The 21,350-nt window shown below is 51.4% G+C and overlaps 2 protein-coding genes and 1 non-coding gene across 8 annotated transcripts in view; 2 read left to right on the top strand and 1 right to left on the bottom strand.

The window, feature by feature from the left end:
• Crtac1 (cartilage acidic protein 1) overlaps window positions 1-5,361 on the top strand; it is a 141,958-nt gene extending 136,597 nt beyond the window's left edge. Inside the window, exons 12-15 of one of the 4 annotated variants that reach the window (XM_017588738.3) lie at window positions 1,114-1,259; window positions 1,891-1,933; window positions 4,139-4,282; window positions 4,733-5,361. In XM_017588738.3, coding sequence (XP_017444227.1) covers window positions 1,114-1,259; window positions 1,891-1,933; window positions 4,139-4,282; window positions 4,733-4,851 — 452 coding nt within the window. In that variant the 3' untranslated portion in view covers window positions 4,852-5,361. Of the gene's footprint in view, window positions 1-1,113; window positions 1,260-1,890; window positions 1,934-4,138 lie in introns of all 4 variants that reach the window. The other 3 variants (NM_134401.2, XM_006231385.5, XM_063276946.1) reach the window with 3 other exon arrangements.
• A 2,690-nt stretch (window positions 5,362-8,051) lies between these two features.
• Mir3085 (microRNA 3085) lies at window positions 8,052-8,140 on the top strand. The gene has a single exon (NR_037323.1). It is a non-coding gene; the product is annotated as a microRNA 3085 (primary transcript).
• Window positions 8,141-16,154: 8,014 nt separating this feature from the next.
• The window catches only part of Golga7b (golgin A7 family, member B), a 30,902-nt gene continuing 25,706 nt past the window's right edge, over window positions 16,155-21,350 (bottom strand). For 2 of the 3 annotated variants that reach the window (XM_039080108.2, XM_006231421.4), the window contains 3 exons: window positions 19,488-19,640; window positions 19,313-19,414; window positions 16,155-18,169 (listed from right to left, as the gene is read on the bottom strand). In XM_039080108.2, the coding sequence (XP_038936036.1) occupies window positions 18,059-18,169; window positions 19,313-19,414; window positions 19,488-19,640 (366 nt within the window). In that variant the 3' untranslated portion in view covers window positions 16,155-18,058. The remainder of the gene's footprint in view (window positions 18,170-19,312; window positions 19,415-19,487; window positions 19,641-21,350) is intronic. The other variant, NM_001305219.1, reaches the window with a different exon arrangement.

Here is a 21,350-nt window from a genome sequence, read left to right as displayed (position 1 = left end):
CTAACCCAGTCCTCTGAACCCTTCCTACGACTGTCTCTGCACTCTTCCAGCCGTGTGTGGGTACCACCCGCCTTCCCTTACAGCTTGAGAGAGGCTAGCAGGTGTGACTCATCAACACCTAGGTCACCACCATTAGCCAGACCTTGCCACAGGGCTAGCCTGCTTCAAGGCTGAGCAGACCTCGGCAGTGTCTGAACACCTGACCAACCTTCCCAACCTGCTTCTCCGTGTATTGATATAGCATGCTGCTGCTGTAGGGGATGTGTGTGACGGATTCACAAGGGACACTGTCTGAGCTTCACAAGGTGTCTTTTGTAAATAGCTCAGACCTGCAGTGGCCTTCCTTAAGCGCCCTCAACCCACCTCTTTTCTGGGTCTTTACTTATAGCTCAGCTCAAATGCTTCCTCCCCAGGAGTTTGACCCTGGCCACTGAACAGGATCTGGCCAGCCCCCCAACACCTCCTCACCCTTTCTTCACAAGGCTTGTCTATCTATGCCATGATTTATTTATTTCTTTGTCTGTTTACCCGCCTCCCAGATGGAAAGGGAAATCCATGAGGAGACATTTTCATTGACAGGAGAGGGGCTTGGCTCCTAGCATTGCTCCATAAATCTGAGGCAGGCTCGGGAGGTCACACGAGCTGGCTGGAGAACTAGGATCTGTCCCCAGGAATCCCCACCATGTTTTCTCAGCACACCAAGCCAGTGACAGAGCCAGGATGTGAACCCCTGGCCTGAAGTCAACCTGCTTCTCAATGGAGCCTTACAGCTCCCCCAAATTCAACCTTCTGGTGCCTGACCTGTTGCCTAGAATGTTCGAATATGGTAGCCACTAGTGTGGCTGTTGAGATGTAAATTCATTTAAATTAAGTAAAATGTTAAATTCAGCCTGCATATGGTCAAGGGCTAGTGCACTGAACAGGGCAGAAACTGGGCTTTTCCTTCACTAAAGAATTGACTGAATGGCCCCACAGAGGAGCCTCTTTCTTACTCATTCCCACAGTCCTTAGGAGAGTGCAGTCATAAGTTACTAACCATTGTTAAATTATTTGTGCGAGTACTCCAAGCGGCCCTCTCCTCTCCGCTCCTGACCCCTCTCCTTCCTCCCACAGGAAGGGACGAAGCCAGCAGTGTAGAGGTGACGTGGCCAGATGGCAAGATGCTGAGCCGAAGTGTGGCCAACAGGGAGATGAACTCGGTGTTGGAGATCCTCTACCCCCGGGATGAGGACAAACTTCAGAACACAGCCCCACTAGAGGTGGGCCAAAGCCTCTGAGCAGCATAATCAAAAGCAAGCGTCACCCATGAGCCTAGGGGTAAATCTGTAGACTTGCCCTCTAGAATAATGGAGATGGTCTCTGTAAAGGGCGGGCTTCAGACGATGTCTCCACTTGTGATTTAGCAACACACCACACCCGCATCTCTTCTCACAGAATCCTGGGGTGCGGGGGGTGGCAGAGGAGGAAGCCAGAGGCCCAGAGAATGAACCCAAGGCTGGCTAAGGTGTTGAGAACTGATGCCTAGTTTTGGTATTTTCTGAATACCTGAAGAGGCCTCCTCCTGTCCTTAGATGAGGCTCAGAGCGTACACCAGACTTCCGGAGACTTTTAAGTGGTCAGCTCTGGTCCAGTTTCAGGTCTATCCGAGGTACACAGATCTCAAGTACAAGAAGAGCATGGATTACAGCTGTTCTGCTCTCCCCGCCCACACCTTCTTGCTCCACTCTTAGCTTAAGGCTAAAATGGGAGGGAGAGACTCCCCTTAGGCCCAGGCTAAGAGCACCTCTCAAGCTGCAATCAGGGTGACAGCTACTCTGCTCCTGTGACCAGGAGGGGACTGAAATGAGGCCTCTCAACTCACAAGTGTCTCTGCTTCTGCCCACCTTGCAGTGCGGCCAAGGATTCTCCCAGCAGGACAATGGCCATTGCATGGGTGAGTTGCCTAAAGGCACCAGAGGACGGGGCAGAGGCTGGGATATTACTGGGGACAATCAGCCTGACCTGTCGAGACCCAAGATGCAGACAGGGGTTAGAAAGATAGGGAAAGGAAGGCGCCATTGGTCCTTAGGGCTCCAGATGCCAAGACAGCAACTCCATGACTCACCAAGGTGAACGTGACATTACCAATTGCTGGCTGATTCAGTTCACTGCTGGACACTGGCAGGGCCTGCCTGCCATGAATATCAGAACGGACCTGGGGATGGCACACATTGTCACACAGACACTGAGACCATGATGGATAAGCTTCACCCTGGCAGAGGCAGAGCAGAAACATTCTATGGCCAGCCCGAGAAGCAGCCAGTGAGGAAGGTGAGAGAGACGGAGGGGAAGCTGATCGAGGAAGGCATCTGTGCACAACAGGACATGGGATGTGATCTCGGTGCAGATAGGGTACTGCAGCCTGGTCCAGCACAGGGGAGGCTGGGAGCTGCCAGATACCAGCTCAGCAAGGCTAGCAAACCAGCATCATCCAGAAGACCTCCAACCCAAAGCCTTACATCCTGATGATTTGCAATGAGGACTTAGACCCAGAGAAAAACTAGACACAGCCGTACTCTTGTGGGAGCCCCCTGGCAATAGAGTGGCCCACATAAAAACTGCTAATGGCCATATGTGGGACCAGGCATGGAATGGGCAGGGTGGCACCAAGGAAGGTGTTAAACTATCTGGGGTGGACGCCAGAAGGCAGCCTAGAGACCTGGAGTTCAGTCTGGGACCTGAGGGATGGATAAGACAGCCACAGAAAGGGTCAGCGCACCCATGGAGGATGCTGCCTGGGCATAGGAATGCAAAATGAGGAAGTATAGAAACTAGGGGTTAGGGTGGCAGAGGAAGATATGACTCCCCCTCACAGTCCGTGTCCTCATCCTGGTCACATGATACATGGACAACAGAGGCTCAAGAGACCTCGGTTCCTTCTCTACATGCAGAGAGGACCCTTTGAGATCCCAGACCTAGCACAGTCCTCCTTTCTGCCATCCAACAGACCTCCTACATGATACTAAGCACCGCGTCAGGCTCTGAGGATGCAGCCAAGTGCCTTACCTTTGCATCCTGGTAGAGAGGCCCAGCCCTCAAACACAGGATCACACAGCATGAGAGAATGGGTTAAGAACCCTGTCAGCAAGGATCTCTGGGGACTCTGGGCAGAGAGATCAAAGAGTACCACTGGTGAAGCGACTTTAAAGCCAAGACCTCAAGGGATAGAAGGACCAGCCCCAGAAAGCTGGTGGGAGAGCTTTCCTGTCAGAGCAGAACAAAGGCAGAGGGCATGGGGTTGCCACAGGGCTTCGTGCGTGTGCGCATGTCACAGACGCTGTTACAGCTGAGACGGGGCAGAGAGCATAGTGAAGGTCAAAGAGGGGCTTGAGGCCCCGGGAAGGAGTCTGGACTTTGTTCCTAGGCCCTCGGAAGCTAAGCAAGAGAGTGGCCTGGTGCGATTCACATTGTTAAAAGATCACTCTGGCTGCTGAATTGCAGGCTGAATTGGAGGGAAGCATGGAAGCCGGGAGGCCAGTAAGGCAGCCGCTGCAGAAATCCAGGCAAGAGACCGTGGGGTCTGGGTATAGGGTGGTGGCAGAGTGAGGAAGGCAGACAGGACCCCAGCTGTGGGATTGCACCCTGGGGTGAGGAAAGGGGAGGACCTGGAGATGACTCTGTTTCTGCTGGTATGGCTGCACAGTTGGTGGCAGCACTGTGGATGGAACTGTGGAAGATGGAAACAGGACCGAAGAGGCTTAAGGGCTGAGGGAAATCAGAGTTCCATTTTGGAAATGATCACTCTGAGGTGTGTATTAGACATCCAGGAGGAACTGCCTTCTAGGATGTTGGTGATTGGATTCATGAGCTTGGAGCCCAAAGGAGAGGTTATGGCTGAAGGCAGGAAGTTTGCATTCATCCACACATAAAGAGTTTATCTAGAGGAAGTGTAGTGTGTATAGAAGAGACCCAGGACCAAGCCTGAACCCTCCCAATATGCACAGGTCCAGGATAGGAGGAGCAATCCAAAGGCACTGATGTAGAGAGACAGGCCCAGCAAGGAGGGACACACCCAGGATCACAGATCAGTGGGCAGACAAATCGTAAGCTAGGGCATGCTGCGCACACGTCCCTGGTGAGCGGCCCCCTTGCCTTGCAGACACCAATGAATGCATCCAGTTCCCATTTGTATGTCCTCGAGATAAACCCGTGTGCGTCAACACCTACGGAAGCTACAGGTGCCGGACCAATAAAAGATGCAGTCGGGGCTATGAGCCCAACGAAGATGGCACAGCTTGCGTGGGTGAGTGGAACCCTGGCCACGTTCAGTAGCAAAGGACACATGCCTTGTGCTGGAGAGTGGCAGGGAGGGATGGGTGGCTCTGAGTGGGCTCTGGGCCACAGTCATTAGCCCCTGCATCCCCCCTGGATTGGTAGATGCTCCTAGACTCAAACACAAGTTCTCCAGGGGAGACCCTGCGAGGCTTGGAGAGGACCCATCACTACCGTCCCACCGGAAGGGCCCTGGGGTAGTGCATCCTGGTCTTCTGGTTATCACTCTATTCACGGCTCCTGAAGCACGTGTTCTGACCTGGCAGTCAGCCCGCTTTTCCATAGCCGGGGTAGAAAGTAGTCACCTTTGGATAATTTCTGAACCAGTGTTTGTCTTCTCCTTCCTCCCACAATCCTCCCTCCCAACCAACCCTTTTTCTCTTCCCCGTCTTTTACCTCCCTGCCCTTTCGTTTTTTACAGCTCAAGTGGCCTTTCTAGGTGGGTATTCCTCGGCTGCCTTTAGACTCTCTGAGCCTCTCTCTCAGGCTTCATATCTTTCTCTAGGCCTAGGACTCTGCCTTCAATTCTATGCACTTTAAATTCCATCAATAAAGGAAAAAAATCTAACAACCTTTGTGGAAAAACTATATCTCTCCTGCTGCCTACCTCTCTCCACACCCAATAGATTCTGCCACGTGCTCCTTTGAATGGACAGCAGGGGTGGCCATCTTTGAAAAGGGAAGTTTGGGAGACACTAATGGGACCTTAGTTGTTGGTGAAGCCTTTCTTTGCATGTTTTCTGAGAAAACAGAAAAGGAAAGTATCTCCTCTACACCCACCCCTCATTCCATCAGAAGAACCAAGAGAGCCCATGAGCGTCATCTCCACGAGCGTCTTATTTTGCCCTTAACAAAGATGGCTCCCAGGTGGTTGCTTGCTCATTGATTCAGTAATGTATCATGTGCCTGCTGATTTTGGCCTGTGCTGTTGCTGCTTTGTACAACTTGATTTCCTATGATTACAAAAGCCTTATTGGGTTGGTGGTGGCGACGGGAAGGGAAAGGGTGGCCCTTTGGGACTGTTGATAAAAAAAAATGCTTAAGTTTGAACCCGCTAAGTCTTCCAGCCTTTTTTCTGGAGAAATTATGCCAATAAACTATCTGCTGGATATTAGCTAGTGGGGGAGGGGTATCTGAGCGAGCACGTGCCGGTCGGGGTGTTGAATTAGCTGTGACCCTTCCACCAGGAGGTACATGGAAGCAAGTCACGACGTAAGGGAAGTGCCAGCCTCAGGCACCAGCCATGTGGTTGGGCAAAGGAAACATTTACACTTGGAGGACCAGGCAAGGAAAGGGGCAGACATGGAGGCGGAGGTCTGCACAGCACCCTACCAGGGATTAACATCTCCAGTTGGACCCCCCCCTTGCCTTTCTGTAAATGACAAGAGAGTTGGGTCAGTACATCCATACACCCCCTGCTCTCCCCAGCTCCCCGCTGGGCAACTGGACGTAGGTGTGTCTAGTCTCCAGCCGTCCTGGTTTCTAGAAAGAACTTAACAATCAGCCTCTGCAATATGCTTAGGAGCCTGGAAATGCCTGTAGCCAGAGTACTCTTCGGGGACGATGTAACACCACTGGATATGATCATGACCAGCTCTGGTATTGAAGGGCCATTATAAATCACAGATATATTCTTCGTGGGGGGAAAAAGTTGCTTGAAGATATAATGAAATCATGCTTAAGAATGCAGCAAGCCCTTTAAAAACATATTTAACAAAAAAAACCCACCCTTTTCTGATCCCATAATAATATTCCCAATAAATCACCAACTATGAATTCCTTGTAGCTAGTGCTGTGTTTACACTCAGAACCAGAGCCTAAATGAAAAGTTTTAAAATGAAAACAGCTACAATTTCCCTGGGAAGCGCATAACAACTTAAAAACCGTTCCAATTCCACCAGCACCGACCCTGCGTATCGACAGGGAATTAAAGATCTGCCGGGGCCCCAGACATGAGACTCAGAGGGCCGAAGTGATTGAGTTCATCCTGCCCAAGGTCACAGAAGCAGCTGGCTCTCAAGCCAGGCTGCAGCCCTTTCCTGCCATCTTGCTAAGTAAGGGTGAGCAGGTGGAACACTTACTTGGTCCTCACACTTTTCCCTATTCATCCCCGGAAGCCGTCGTCTTTTCAGAAATGAACAAGCGGATCTGAGATAGCAAGACAAGGAAGACCCAGAGCCCACAGGGACTGGTTGCAAGCGCAGCAGTAGTGGCAATAGGAAATGACAAGATAACAAGCTCCATTGACTGGGCCACACACATCAGCGTGAGGAATGGGGGGTAGGAAAAAAGCCATCGAGACAGCCTGACGAGGACACCAAGTGTGACAGCCAACCCCAGAGGATGCCTAATCCACCCGCGCCTCCCCCTAGCCCGCTGAGTTTCGGGCCACAGGGTCTGGCTGTGCCATTTCATCCTATCTGGTGGGAAGGTCTGAGGACTCAAAAAGAGAAGTTGTAGGCCCCCTAACTGCTAAGAGCAAACTCAAGGTGAGAAGTCTTTCCACGTGGTTCATTCATCCCACAGCTATTGGCTAGACCCCTGCTCTACCACAGGGCCTGCATGGGGTCCTAGGTTTGTAACAGTGAATAAAGCTAAATAGTGGATACCCCACCCGCACACCGACTTCCCTCCAGCAGGATGGAGGGGACCATAACGGGCTTTCTTAAAAGTCTAGCTAGCTTCTCAGGTTACTGCACTACAACTCCTCCTGCCCCCAAGCCCGGGTGCGCCATTCACCAGGCATCCGGATATTGGAGCCCGGTGCCTCTGGCTCCAGACCTTCATTTCACTGCCTGAGGGCTATCGGCCACGAATGAGTGGGTGCAAGTGTCAACAAGGTTGAGTGGGTGCAAGCGTCAGCAAGGTTTACCAGGCCAGTGTCCCCATCCCCTTAACCCTTCTGTTTCCTCTTTCTGAGGCCCATGGCATCTGAGACCTCATTGTCCCCTTCTGAGCATACACACCCATCTTTCTTCTGTCCCACTTAGGATCCTGACATCTTTTTTTTTAGGTTATACTCCAAGTTGTAAAAATTTTAAAACTGGAAAAGACCTTCAGAGCAGGTGAATAACAGACCAATCAACTCCAGCCAAGCCAGAGGCGGAATCCTTTCCAGACTTCATCCCATGTTTGTTTGTTTGTTTTTTTCAAGAATACACCCCAAAAATGATTTTTAATGGTTTTAATAATAATAACTACAACAATAATATCACTTTTATTCTGTCTGATGCAGCCTCCTCCAGGAATGTCTCCCCCTCAGAATGACAATATTAGCTTTCAGCGAGTGAGCTCAGCATGTCTGGGTAGGATATAAACTCTACAAGAACCAACTCGCTTGATCCCTGCAGCAATCTCCAGAGGAAAAGGGCTGTAATTATAGGGATGAGTTAAGTGTTTCCCCAGGATCACACAGCCGGGATAGGCAAAGGTGGGGTGGCGTCCCAGACAGTCTGGCTGTCTCCCACCTGCATGCTTCCCTGCCCACTTCATTCAGATAGCCACCTGGTCTGGGCAGAAGCCACAGTGTCTCATCCTTCCCCAGAATCAAGGGCTAAGTGGGAAGGGAGAAACAGAGTCCCCAGAGTGCTGAGAGCTGAAGCAGTCCAACCAGGCTCATACCGAAGCCTGTAGGAAGAGCAGGCCACACCCATGTGGAAAGTGCCCTCATCAGGCCTGCCCGCTCACTTTCTCCAGTGCACCGTGGAGAGTCCCATACCCGGTCACCTCCATCACCAACAGTCCCTACTCTGGGAAGGTGCCATTCTGAAGGCCAGGAGTCTGAATATGAGTCACTCTGGCTGCTATGGCCCCCTCCCAGGGCTTGGGCATCACATCCCGACCAACAAGACTGGACCAAGCAAGAACTCCACCACAGCCTCTGTTAATCACATGGACACAGAGAACAGTTCACGATCTCAGGGTTCAGGAGTTCAGACTCCCAGTCCAGGAGGACAGTCAAGTCCCTCCCCTTACCTCTCTGCCCATGGTCAACTGGTGTCTCATTTCTTTTGTAAGCTCAGTAGCAAGCCACAGGGAGTCAGAGACCTGCCAAGGGCTGAGGTTGTGTCTCCTTGGCAACAGGCACATCCTGGAGGGAGGGAGAAGGGGGACAGCTAGGGCTAGTTAGCAGAACAGATAATCCCCCTCTTCCTCCACCCTCAGCAGCTCTGCCACTGTGGAGCAGGGGATCTGTCAGAGGGTAGACCCTCTGTCAGAGGGTAGACCATCAGAGGAGAAATGAGAAGCAAGAAGATACCAGAGCATCCTCAGGGAGAAGCTTAACATTTACAAAATGCCCACTATATGCCAAAAACTGCATACGTGTCTGCATTAACCCTTACTCCATCCCGGAAGGCAAATGTTACCGGTCTACTCTATTACCAAGGAAACTGAGACTCGGGGAGAACACGCTGCACAGGGTCACAGTTCACTGAAGAGGCCAACGTTGTAATTTGGACCCCAAACTGTCGACTCCACAGCTTGGGTTCCTAAACCAGCCGCGTGCTGTCAGTTTCCAGGTAATTTGCACCTGAGGGAGTTGTGTAACTAACCAGTCACTCATAATCAGCTACAGACCTACTATGTGCTGCGCATTATTCTAGTGGCTTTGGATATTTGTCGGTGAACAGCTCTGGCAACATCCCTCCCATGTTGACACGTGGCAAGGAGTGCTCACATAAACACGGCGGTAAAGTTCTCGTGTGTTAGGAAATCCCAAGTGAGAGAGCGAAGAGAGGAGGTGTTAAGCGAGTTTGTGAGTCCCTGAGTAGAGGCAAACTGTTACTTTAGGTAGGGTGGGCCAGAGTGGGAAAAAAAATATACTCAGGATTTAAAGTAGGTGGAGTATCCTCGAACCTTAGTTTCTCATCTCTAAAATGAGTATGAAGTTCACATTTATTAAACGAGTTTTAACAGTAGCAGATACCTCGCAGTTACTGTATTAAACTTGCCACCATGTCCGGCATGGAGTACGCCTCTGATAAATTAGACGTCTCATTATTAATAAATACCAAAATTGATGGTGGAGCCAGGTCCTATTTGAGGTCAAAGCTCCCATGCTTCCACAGTCGTGCCTGGAACAACCAAGGGACGTGCAAGCAGGGATACGGAAAGCGCTGGCTACCCCGGGATGCTGGCGAGTGAGAAAGAGATGGTTGGACCACAGATAACCGTCACCGGGCAGAGCCCAGCTCCCTGGCCCTGGGGTGTGTCAGGTTTGGCCTAGTGCTCACAGGGCACCATTCCCAAAGACAGGGTGGGCATGAGGTCCACTGGGCCACACAGTGCAGAGGCTGTTGGAGCCGAAGCACTCCTCTAGACTGTCCCCATCAACTCTAAGACTCCTCCAGCAGTGAGTGCTGAGGCGCCGAGAGGTCTTCTTGTTCTGCCCCATGCTCTGCAGACAAGGAAACTGAGGACCCTAGACACTGTGACCCCCTGTGTGCCCCCTGGGCCCACTCTGCCCATGGCTCTTTTGAAGACCTCAGGCCAGGCTACTACCCCCACTTCCTTCCCCAGAAAGCTCCAGTGTTTCAAAAGCGAGCGGCCACAAGAGAATAAGCAGGTAGCCCTGGTCCCTCACCAAGAAAGAACCATGTGCCTGATCCTAGATGCACTCCAAGACAGAGGCAGCCACCCTAGGACAGAGACACCTGGGCATCTGATCGTGAGTGTAAGGAGGCAGGGTCAGGAGCTAACGAGGAGGGGAGCAAGGAGAAGCTGTCACCATCCTAGGGAGCTCTGTTCAGAGCCCATGCACACTACCACCACACCAGCTGGTGGGAAAGAAGAAAACCCCACGGAGGCCACTCATTCCCGTAAAGGTAACTCCTCTGCATAGCCAGTCCCAGAGCAACCACACAGAATCCTACCCTCCAAATGGCTGGACGCCTCTCCAAGCTAAGGGCTGACTTCCTTCCCTCTGTGAAAGGAGAAACACGCCCCAGCTCCTGATTGCTCCTGAGTGGCAGGAGAACAGGTAGAAACCAGACAGAGGAAGGCAAACCAGATGTACCCATCTCTGCTGTTCCAGGAAGACGAAGACGGAGAAGAGAAAGGGGAGGAAATCAGGGTTATCTCTAGGATGGTGTCGTTTTAAAAAATATCAATAGCCCAATCTAAGCAAAAGGTATCCCATGTGCCGAATGTCACGGGACTTTAGAGATCTAGTACAAGAGCCCTATGACCTTCCTTCTACCCATCTGCACCTGAGATTTTCCCGTCACTAAGAGACTAAACTCAAAGGCTGGAGCTTGCATACCAGACAATCCACCTCCACACTCGGAAGTGGAGTGCAGCATCTCCCCTCTGAGCCCCAGGTTCTTCCTCCACAGAGTGGGGTAGGAACAGCAGCGAGGCTCCCTCCAGAAAAGGGCTGTGCGCAGCCCCCAGCTGGTGAGATGTGACATTGTTATGAAATCTGTTCCAAGGCCTGTTCAACCCCTGGTCTCCCTTCTCGTGGACTTGAGAACGATCCATAAGTCATTAACCAGGCAATATTAGACCTATAAGACTCCTTCCCAGCAAGACACATCCATCACTCAGTTACAAATGCTGAACTCATCTGGGGATAGGATAAACACAGAGTCTTGGCTTCGAACAGTCCAGGCCTGTGTTTTGAACAGCTTAGGGGAACACAGGGCCAATCAGTGTTCATCCATCCACCTGCCTCTCCAGGGTCTACAGACATCCATCTCCAGCCAGGCAGCCCTCTCAGTCCTGATCCATCAGTCATTCCCCTGAACCCATACTCTCTGTATCCACCCACAAATCTGTCAATTCATCCTTACTCCGGCTATCTCATCCATCCATCCGTCCATTCATCCATCCATCCATCCATCCATCCATCCATCCATCCACACATGGTATTTCACTCTCTTAATACCTAGGCCTAGACTTCCAGGCCAAAAAAAAAAAAATCCAAAAGAATTTTTCCTGCTTGAAACACAGTGTCCAGGCAGTATGGGCAAGGGCTAAGTCAGTCAGGATGTGTTCTTCCTCTCCTCCTCTCCCAGGAGACCCACAGAAACACTGCCGGAGTGACCTAACTGAGACCTGTGGCAAGCTCAGATGATGGTGGGACCATTGTATCTGTCTTTTAATTGAGTTATTTGGTGGTCATTTGCTGCTCAATTGTATCGCTCTTAAGCACCGTGTATCCGCATCTGCTTCTCGGCAGCCCGTTGCCCAGGGGCCTTCTCTCTCTCTCTTCCTGGCAGTCTGCGATAGGCTGCATCTCCCATTCAGTACCGGGGCGAGGCATCGTGACAGGCACCTGAGGGGGGGTATATCCGGGAGGGGGAGACATGAGTAGACAAGATCCCTACCCTCAAGGGGTTTACTGATTAATTGGGGACAGCCAGGAAAGGGGCTGTCATTATATATGAGGCCTTGTGAGCTGTGTGCAATGTTTCTTCCTTCCCAAACATCCAGCAACACTGCTCTCAGGTGGTAGCTAGTCCCCAATCACTTTTCCATTACAGAAATCAATAACTTGAATTACTCCAAAATAACGAGCCCCTCCATCCCCCTCCAAAACTAATTTTTCTGTGTCTGCATTTGCCCACGTGTTCCACTCTGGGCCTGGGAATCTGTCTTCATGAGTCAGCCCAGGTAGAGCGGCATCTTGCACCTGTCTGTGACAGGCCGAGGCAGAATGGACCAGGATTCAGCATCTGGGAACTTAGGTTCGAATCTTTGCTCTGAGGCATTCAGCTGTGGGCTGCTGTCAAGCTACAACCTGGAACATCCGTTTCCTCACATATAAAGTCAGATGTCAAGTATGACCACCCACCTGAGTGTTAGCAAAGTGTGGAGCAGTGATGCTCACCAGTGTTCCCGCGTAGATCAGGGGTCACTGAAGCCTGTTAGTTCCACACGAGTATCTGAAACCCTCTGTAAAGCTGTGTCACAAGTCCACTGTGTAATGAGGTCCCAGTGTCCCTTCCACAATAACATTAATATCTTCCGTTGTGAAAACCACCTATCTTTTACAAGGATGCTTTTCTGTCATGCTGCTGATTTACAAAGGACCAAGCCTAGGCTCTGGGAAGTTACGAGAGTGGCTGGGGGGTGAGGGCGGAGAGTCCCCCTGACTGGTGCTGCCCTCTGATGCATTTGCTCACCTCCTTTTTTCTCCTTTGTCTCTGAGTCAAAAACACAAACCCCGGTGCCACCCCAGATGCTATGCACTGCATCCTGCATCCCACAGCCTACAGATGCTGAAATGGCAGGTCCTTTGAAGGACCTCTTAAAAGAAGAGTCCTAAGCACAGTGTACTCTGCCCTTGGTGCTGCCTGGAAAAATATAGCCTCAGGACTCATCTGAGAAGAGTCATGTGGAAACCCTCAAATGCTAGACTCCAAAAGCCGAAAAGGATGCTGGTATTACAGAGCACCAATCCCATGCCAGGCACACTCCCAGCCATCTTCTCGATGATTTTTCGAGACCGGTTATTCTTAACCTTTGCAGGCACTCCTAGAAAGCCATTTATATGAGACTCTGCTGAGAGCAATGGATTATGTCTCCCAGGTAAAAGTACTGATTGCGCATTTACATGCGGGGCTGGGAAGTGGGGGTTAAAATATCAGTTAAGATAAAGGTGTGTAAAGCACTTGGGAGGCAGAGGCAGGTGGCTCTCTGTGAGTTCAAGGCCAGCCTGGTCTACAAAGTGAGCTCCAGGACAGCTGAAGCAACACAGTGAGAGAGACCTTGTCTCAAAACAAAAACAAAAACAAAACCACAAAGCAAAAACTGATGTGAACCTGTTTGAGGTTTTCTTAGGCACAGGGACCTTCTCTTTTGGTGGTCTCACCCTCAGCATATCAAACACTTTTATAAATATTCGCAATCCACAGCAAACTGGAGATGGACACACACACACACACACACACACACACACACACACACACACACGGATATTCACATGTCGAATTGCAACTGCCTGGGTTAGCATGAGGCATGTTAATAGATCTTCAGAAAGCCATGGATTCTAATACTTTGCTTACCTTGCAGCCAATGAGTGGTTTTGGTTAATTTTATCGTGCAATAAGACAGAAAATGCATACATCTCATGTGTTCAGTACACTGAATTTTTAAGAAGTGAGGGCCCTGTGCTACCAGCTCTCCAGCCTCAAAGCAGAACCCTGGGAACCAGTGTCTCCAGACTTCGCTCCTCCACCTCGTGGGCAACCGCGCCTGTCTTTGCACTTGTCCCAGGCTGTGTCGAATTACATTTGTGGAGCCAGTGTTTTTAACCCAGGTCTCAGGCTTAGGTCTGAGCCGTCCTGTAAAGCATTATCCTATGTGATAGTGGGGGGAACTGAGGCGGACTCTAATGCAGGTCGGTATCTTGAAGTCAGAGCTCAAAGTCAGGTCTTGTTTGTAGCCACATTTTCACCAGCCTGTCCTTGGAAAAGAAGGCAAAGGCCAAGGGAGGGTCCTTCCTTCAGGGACCTCATGGGACGTGGGGGAGGGGCTCCCAGACCAGGAATTGCCTGAAGCAGCTGAAACTGGCTGTGGGGGAAAAGAGAGCTTCTCTCAGGACCCCTGCCTTGACTCACATCTCCTGCAAACAACTTCCAGGCCACAATAGCTGCTGACTTGGGGTGGTCGGCCGCAGCGGTTTTTCTACAGTGTTTTGGCTCTTGGCTGCAGTACATAATCCCACCACTTGGCGGCACTCGAAGTTATAGCAACCCTGTAGTCCTTAATATCACACAGGCTCCGTCTTTAACCAAAGGAAGAAAGGCAATGTGTGCAGCAAAGAGAAACCATGCACAGAAACCTACCTGCCTGGGGTGTGTCGGGATGGCTGTGCCCTTCAAAGGGAACTAGGGGTGACCTGTCTGTCCTTTGTGGCTTGTGTCTGCTTGACAAGGGGAAGTAGTGATATGGCTGGGACCAGCCAGAGGGGACAGGCCACACCGCTTTAACAACAGAGGCAGCAGAGAAGGCCACACTTCACCGGATCTGCAAAGTCAGGTCTCCCTGCCATTCCCTGAGCTGTCCCTGTGAGTACTACACGCCTGTGAGCACAGTCCGCCCATAATTCTGTGCTCCTGGGGTTTGTGCTCCTGCTTGTATGCCAGGCCTGCCTCAGAACCCAACACAAATAGCCCCAGGTCCGTACCTGGGAATCTACGACTCTAACTTCTGAGTTACTAAAAGCCCCTTGAAACTAGAGTCACCCATGTGCCTTTCTGCAGTCTGTCGGCTCCTTCTTAGATTCAAAGAAGCTCTGCTACTTCTTGTGTGAACTGGGGTGATTTAACTTCTGTGAGCCTCCTCTGTAAAACGGGCATGGTAACACACGCCACGGGAAGTTCACCAGAAGGCCTAAGCAATGAATTATGTGGCAGCTTACCCTAGTGTACACACAATAAGCAGCAAACAAACGCTACCATTTTTCTTCCTTTAAAAAACGTTCTTTGAATATGTATGTTTACCTGTGTGTGTATCTATGTACCGTGTGTGAGCCTGGTGCCAGAGGGAGTCAGGAGATGTCGGATCTCCTGGAACTGCAGTTACAGGTGTGAGCAGCCATGTGGGTGCTGGGAAGTGAACTCGGGCCCTCCGGAAGTGTTCTCAGCCACTGGGCCATGTCCTGAGCACGGCTACCATTTTCACTCCTTTGTCCATGCCATTTGAAAGTGGGAGACCTGAGTGCCTCTCATCCAGTCAAGCACTGGGTAGGGATGTTGGGCAAATCTTGCCAGTTTGGAAATCCCCAGTCCTCTGCTTCCTCTCTAACGTTTGGCTGAAGCTCAAACCTGACCTCAAGCTACAGCAAGCTTCCCACCCTGCAGAACCAAGCAGGACCTCCCTGCCACCAGAGCAGCTCACCAACCACTCACTCACACCCCAGGCCTGAGCAGAGGCAGAGGCCCCGGCTCCCCAGGGCTCAGACACCAGTCATGTGTCCTTAGTAGCAGGAAACAGAAGCTCCTAGCTACCTGGACCTCTACTCACCACCCCCAAGAGACCATCTCCCTTGTGGCCCCCACCCAAGGCAGGAACTGTGGTCCCTGTAGTCTAATGAGGTCCTTTCTGGACAGACCCTTGACCCAAAGATCTGTGTATATGGCCCAGCCCTCCAAAACCTCAGGCAGCTTTCTACCTGGGAGGGAATCCCTGTTTTTAACTCCACTAGATCTATGGAGGTGCGTGTTACTCAACCTCTCTGAGTCTTTGAGAAGACTCAGCTAATCTTTAAATCTCTAGAATATGTTTTTATCAAAGTGCCTGGTCTATCATAGGCGGTTAATAAATGCTTAATCTAGTGAAACCCAAGACCTAGGCAATGCTAGTTTCCAATATCTACCTGCTTTCTAATATTTTTTTTAAACTTTAATGGATTCACAGTGGGTGGAGGTGGGGTGTACCATTCCATGATGCATGTGTACGGAGATCAGAGGACAATTTTAAGCAGTCAGTTCTCTTCTTCCACCTTACGTGGTTCCAGAGCTCAGACTCAGGTCTTCGGGCTTCTACGGCGAGCATCTCACTGGCTGAGCCACCTAGCCAGCCCCTTCTGGTCCTCAACACTGAACGGCCCGTGTGACTCAACCCCAAACAGTGTGTGACCTAGGGTAAGAGCTCAAGAAACAGCCCCTCCCTATCTCACTGATAAATTACTTTTGGGTTAGCTTTTATTTGAACCTACTGGCTCCACCCGAAGTGTCAGACCCACCAAAGGTCAAGGGTTGGTAGGAAGACCTGGAATGTCCACCTCCTCGCTGACCCGTACGCTCCAAGGAGACAGTTTATCAGTCCTGTGTGCAGTTTGCTTCTTCCTCACACGCACACCCAGTGTCTCCTTGGATGGACTAGTGGAAACAGCATGGAGCCTCAAGCTGGCAAGTCCTTTTATTGGGAAAAGAATAAAACAAAAGGTCTTCATCTTGCCTCTTCCCAACCTTCCCCAACAGGCTGTGCAAAGTCAGACACGATGCCTGGCCACACAGCAGGCTACAGAGGGCACAGGCTTCTGCAAGGAATCGGGGGCTGCAGCTCGGAAAGAAGGGATTCATGGCACCAGGGCTCAAAGGGCTCAGGCTCCCTGAGGCTTCAGGGGCTTGGCCGGCCCTCTCTATCTCTCAGCATGGTCTCCTGCTGTCACATGTGCAGACGTTGGCCTCTAGAGAAACAGGCCCTTTCCGCTCCAGAAAGCTGCTTATGGTGGCTGGTGTTTCCTGTCTAGTTCTAGCACCTCCTGCCCGCTGAGGTAGGCAGCCCCTTTCTGTCCATCTTCAGGCCCCAGGATGCCTGCCCTTCTACTGGCTCCCCTCGAGAGCCACAGCACCATTAGCTTTTCCTTGCAAGGCACATTTGCCTTGAATGTCCAGGGAAGCCTCATCTGCAAGGGCTTCAGGGTCCTGACACCTGGGCAGGCTAAATATGCAGCATCTGTGGCCCCACTGTGCCATGGGGGCTGGAAGAGGGGCACCAAAGACCACCTAAATGTTGGCTCTGTTCTCCTAGGACCTCAACTGTTCCTCCATTAAAATGTGTACAGTAGAGCCAGAGGTGGGAGAAAGGCCAGGAGGAAGAGCCAAGCTGACAGCCCAGCTTTAGGACATTGATTTACAGAGAGGGTCAGTCAGGAGGGACTCACAGGGAGGCTCTACAGACCAGTGTGGGACAGGACAGGGCAGGACTTGGTAGTCATTAGCCCAGCAGCCAAAGAGAACACACAATGGAATCTCTCTCTTTTTAAACACACACACACACACACACACACACACACACACACACACACGCATGCTTACACATAGACATGCATATTCACACAGTGCACTTGTGCGTAAGCATACATAGTTTGCATGCATGTGTTGTACACATGCACCTAACATTCTCCCTCATTCACTCAGATAAACATAGGTTCATACACGTGTGCACATGCACACATACACCTGTACAGGTACTCACATTCATACACATGTATGCTCACATATGTACATGCTTACCCACCCATAAACATACATACGTACATACATACATTTGTGCACACAGCGCACTCCACATGTATGCACACGATCAGGAATTGGCTCCAGTTCAGGAGTTCAAGCTCTGTCCAGCTCATTCATCCAAAGAGTTTTACCATACCCCAGTGGACCCCATCAGAGTCCTAGGCTGAACCCCTATAAGCAGTTCCTGGTGGGGTGCAAAGTCTCAGAATTGGGTGCTTCTTGGCAAGGCTGAGGGAACTTTCGGCCCTGAGGGAAGGACAGGAAAGCCACTGCCTTTGGAGCGGCTGAATAGCTCCCAGGACACCTGTCTCCCCAAATCTCCAATGAGGAGATGGGACCATTGACAAGCAGGAGCCCATGGTATCGTTGGGCCTTAGAAAGAGCCCCAGGGAGCACAGTCCAGGTAGGCTTTGAGGGTGAAGACTCATGCAGGGTGTGAATTCTCCAGACCCTCCTGAGAGTGAGGAAGGAGGCAGGAAAGAGGGTTTGTCCAAGCTGGGTCCCCCACCCCCACCCCAGACACCCTAGGAAGGTCTGGCTCTAATGACCCAGATCAGCCTCATGGGAGAGAAAAAAAAAAAAGGTCCGGGGTCAGAAAGAAGATCCTGCCAAGGGACAAAGGGCTGGGGACACGGAACAGCGGGCAGTCACCCTCCCTTCACCGCAGGGTGGGCCCAGAGAAAGACTCAGAAGCGGGTGCTCTGGTAGCGCAGCCTCCGCAGATCTGCCAGCCCCTCGCTCCGGCCGTACACCTCCCTGCAGGGACTCTCGGCCAGTCACCGGGCCCCCGCCCCTCCCCCGCCAGCGCTGCTGCTGCCGCTGCCGCTGCTGCTGCCGCTGCTGGAGCTACCACTGCTGCACCGATCCTCATAGATGGAGATCTCGATCTGGGACGCTAGTTAAGGAGCTGCGAGCACCCGGCTGCTATTCAGGAAACGGGGTACAGATCCAGAATGAGACCCGTGACCTGAAGCCCGCTATGCCCAAAGACCGAGGCTTGACTGAAGTCAAAATCCTTCTCCAAGCCTCAGCTAACAGTTTCTGAGAGGACACAAGGCTGAGCGCACAATGGGATCCCACAGACAAATTCTGGCTTTCTTCGAGATGCATTATGGAATCCCAAGTCACAGAGGCACCCGGAAATGGTGTTAGATACAAACACTTCCCTTTGCTGAAGTGGCCCATCCCTAATGGCCCCACTTCAGTTAGTCCAATCCTTTCACCTGCTAACCGTCTATTATCACTTCTGCAAACTGGGGACACCAGCAGAGCCTTGGGGTTCCTGTGAAAATTGAACTGAGTACCCAGCACAACACAAGGGCTCAGTAAAAAAAGAATCGGGGAGGGGGGAATGTGTGTGCTGTCTGGGACTTACGTTTTCTGAACTCTTCTCTCAGCTTTATTGTAAAATAATATTATTTTAACTACTGAATGGGGAGCAGTGGTTAAACACCTGAACTACTGTTCCAAGTGAGGTCAGCAGAACTCCTGTCCACCCCCTGCCCAGCCTGTCACCAAAACAGTCAACCCACAGAGCACCCCACTTCTGCAGCTCGTTTTGCTCACTCAGTGGATAGTGGGGCTCTACACGGGCTATTAAAGGAGATTGTGGAAGGTTTACAGACTCTTTGAGAACCAAACAGGTTGAGAGAGCCTGGGCTCAAATCCTGACGGTGACAATCTGCTGCTTGAAGGTGAGTGATTGAGCCAGCTTCCCTTCAGCGTCCTGGTACACAAGAGGGAGGAAGGGCCCACCTCTTGGGATTGGGATGGAAATCACGTGAGATGGTATTTTTCAAAGCCTTTGCGTGGTGTCTGGCCTGTTTTAAGCACCGATGGCATGACGTTCAATAAAAACAAAACCTGAAACTCACAAATGACCCCAATAACTAAGGTGAAGGGCGCCCACGGACAGTGGTGTGCGGGATTCCGGAAGGCCTCTAGGGAGCCTCCCACTTCCCAGCCACATCCTCAAGGAGCCTGCTGGGTAGACAACTCTGCGCCTCACATAGACGCGCCCGAAAGGATACAACCCTCATTCCGCGTTCCACGGGATCCGTGAGCAGGAGCCCTCGGGGAGCAAAGACCTTCTCATTCTGCTCCTGGATGTAACGGGAAATCTTCTTGAGAACCTGCAGAAACAGGGGTCCCTAAAGATGAGTCTGTGGCAAGGCAGCTGGGGAAGGGGAGATAGAGAGTCGGCACCTTCTCATAGTGGGTCTCCATGCAGAGGAAGATGAAGTAGGCCGTGGCGCAGGCCAAGCAGCCCTCCAGGTAGGAGCTGCCCCCAATCTTCTCGGCCTCCGCATAAAAACCATTGAGGGTCTTCACAGTCTCCTCGAAGAGCTGCCGCTCAATCTGGAAGGAGAGAGGCAGACTGTTAGCCTTTCCAGTGTAGGGACAATCCCTGGGGCCGCATGGGCGGGAGGTGGCCCACAGGCATGACTGAGAGGCTGCAAGCAGAACAGACAGCACGGGAGCAGGAGACCTGGAGTTCAGTCCAGACTTACTCAGGAACTAGACGTGTGGCCGCCCTGTGTGAGCGGCTTGCTCGTACTGTGTTGGTTTCCTGTAGGATGGGAACCAGCACGGCTGTTGGCCTCCCTTGGAAACAGGAGACCTAGGATGTTCTAGATCAGTGATTTTCAACCTCTCTAATGCTCTGACCTTTTAATACAGTTCCTCAGGTTGTGGTGACCGCCAACCATAAAATTAATTTTTGTTGCTACTTCATAGCTGCAATTTTGCTACTACTATGAATCATAATGTGAATGTCTGATGTGCAGGGTATCTGATATGTGAGCCCTGTGAAAGGGTCATTCGACTTCCAACGAGATAGCGACCTGAAGGTTAAGAACCTGTGTGTTCTACAAGCCAGCCATGTATTCTGGTGTCACATCCCACTGTGATGATTGTGCCAGAGCAGATTCTCCTCATTTGGAAGGGGCTTCAGCGGCCTGCAACAGACGGTGAGAGCTCAGAAGAGACTGCAGGGGCACTTTTCCTCCTGGCTAAGAAGTCACTAATCACCACAGCTGCCGTGTGTGTGTGTGTGTGTGTGTGTGTGTGTGTGTGTGTGTGTGTGTGTGTCTGTGTGTCTGCGTAGGTGTGTGTGTCTGTGCGTAGGTGTGTGTGTCTATGTGTTTGTGTGTAGGTGTGTGTGTCTGTGTCTGTGTGTGTATCTGACTATGTGTGTCTGCGTAGGTATGTGTGTGTATGTGCATGTCTGTGTGTCTGTGTGTAGGTGTGTGTATGTGTCTATGTGTGTGTGTCTGTCTATGTATGTCTGTGTGTAGGTGTGTGTGTGTCTATGTTTGTCTGTGTGTCTGTGTGTGAGTCTGTGTGTAGGTGTGTGTGTCTGTCAGTGTGTCTCTCTGTGTGTGTAGGTGTGTGTGCCTGTTAGTGTGTCTGTGTGTGTGTTTGTCAGTGTGCATGTGTGTGTCTGTGTGTGTTTGTGTGGTTGTGTGTGTGTGTATGTGTGTGTGAGTGCAGCTAAGGAGTTGGCTTATATCCATAGCAGTAGGACACACTGAGAATGTTCTATGTGCCAAAAGCTTTCCTGCCACCCCACTCTCTTTCTCACAGGTGAGTGTTGCTCTGTAACCCTGAGGCCTCATCTCCGGCCTCCCTGACCCCACCACTGCCCTACTACCTCCTGCAAAGGATAGTGTGCCTACACAAGAATGGGATGCTGGTGGTTTTCTAAGAACCAATGAGGATCCCATCAGCAAAGTCCAGCCACGCCTCTTTTTTCATACCTCCTCAAATAGCCTGGTCTACAACATCCATCAGCACCAGGTCTCTGCCCTACTCCAATCCCAAGTCAGCTGTGAGGCAGCTGACTGCCTGTGGGGGCTGCGCACCCTCAGAAACAGAGCAGAACACAGGCCTTGGCTGACTGCCTTAGATGCCAGCATCCGATGAAGCTGGTAAGTCAGGCTACCTCCCCGCTTTGTCTAAGACAGGTAAAAGGATGGGAAAGCAGCCCCTCGCCCTTCCTCTGGGTCTCTGAGCTGGCCTGTCACAGCTCCGATCACACGGCATCTACTTTCTTCCGTCCCCACTCAG

The sequence above is a fragment of the Rattus norvegicus genome, chromosome 1 (assembly GCF_036323735.1).
Source record: "Rattus norvegicus strain BN/NHsdMcwi chromosome 1, GRCr8, whole genome shotgun sequence".
Lineage (NCBI taxonomy): Eukaryota > Metazoa > Chordata > Mammalia > Rodentia > Muridae > Rattus > Rattus norvegicus.
The sequence above is the reverse complement of the archived record's forward strand: the minus strand, read 5'-3'. Positions and strand labels throughout refer to the sequence as shown.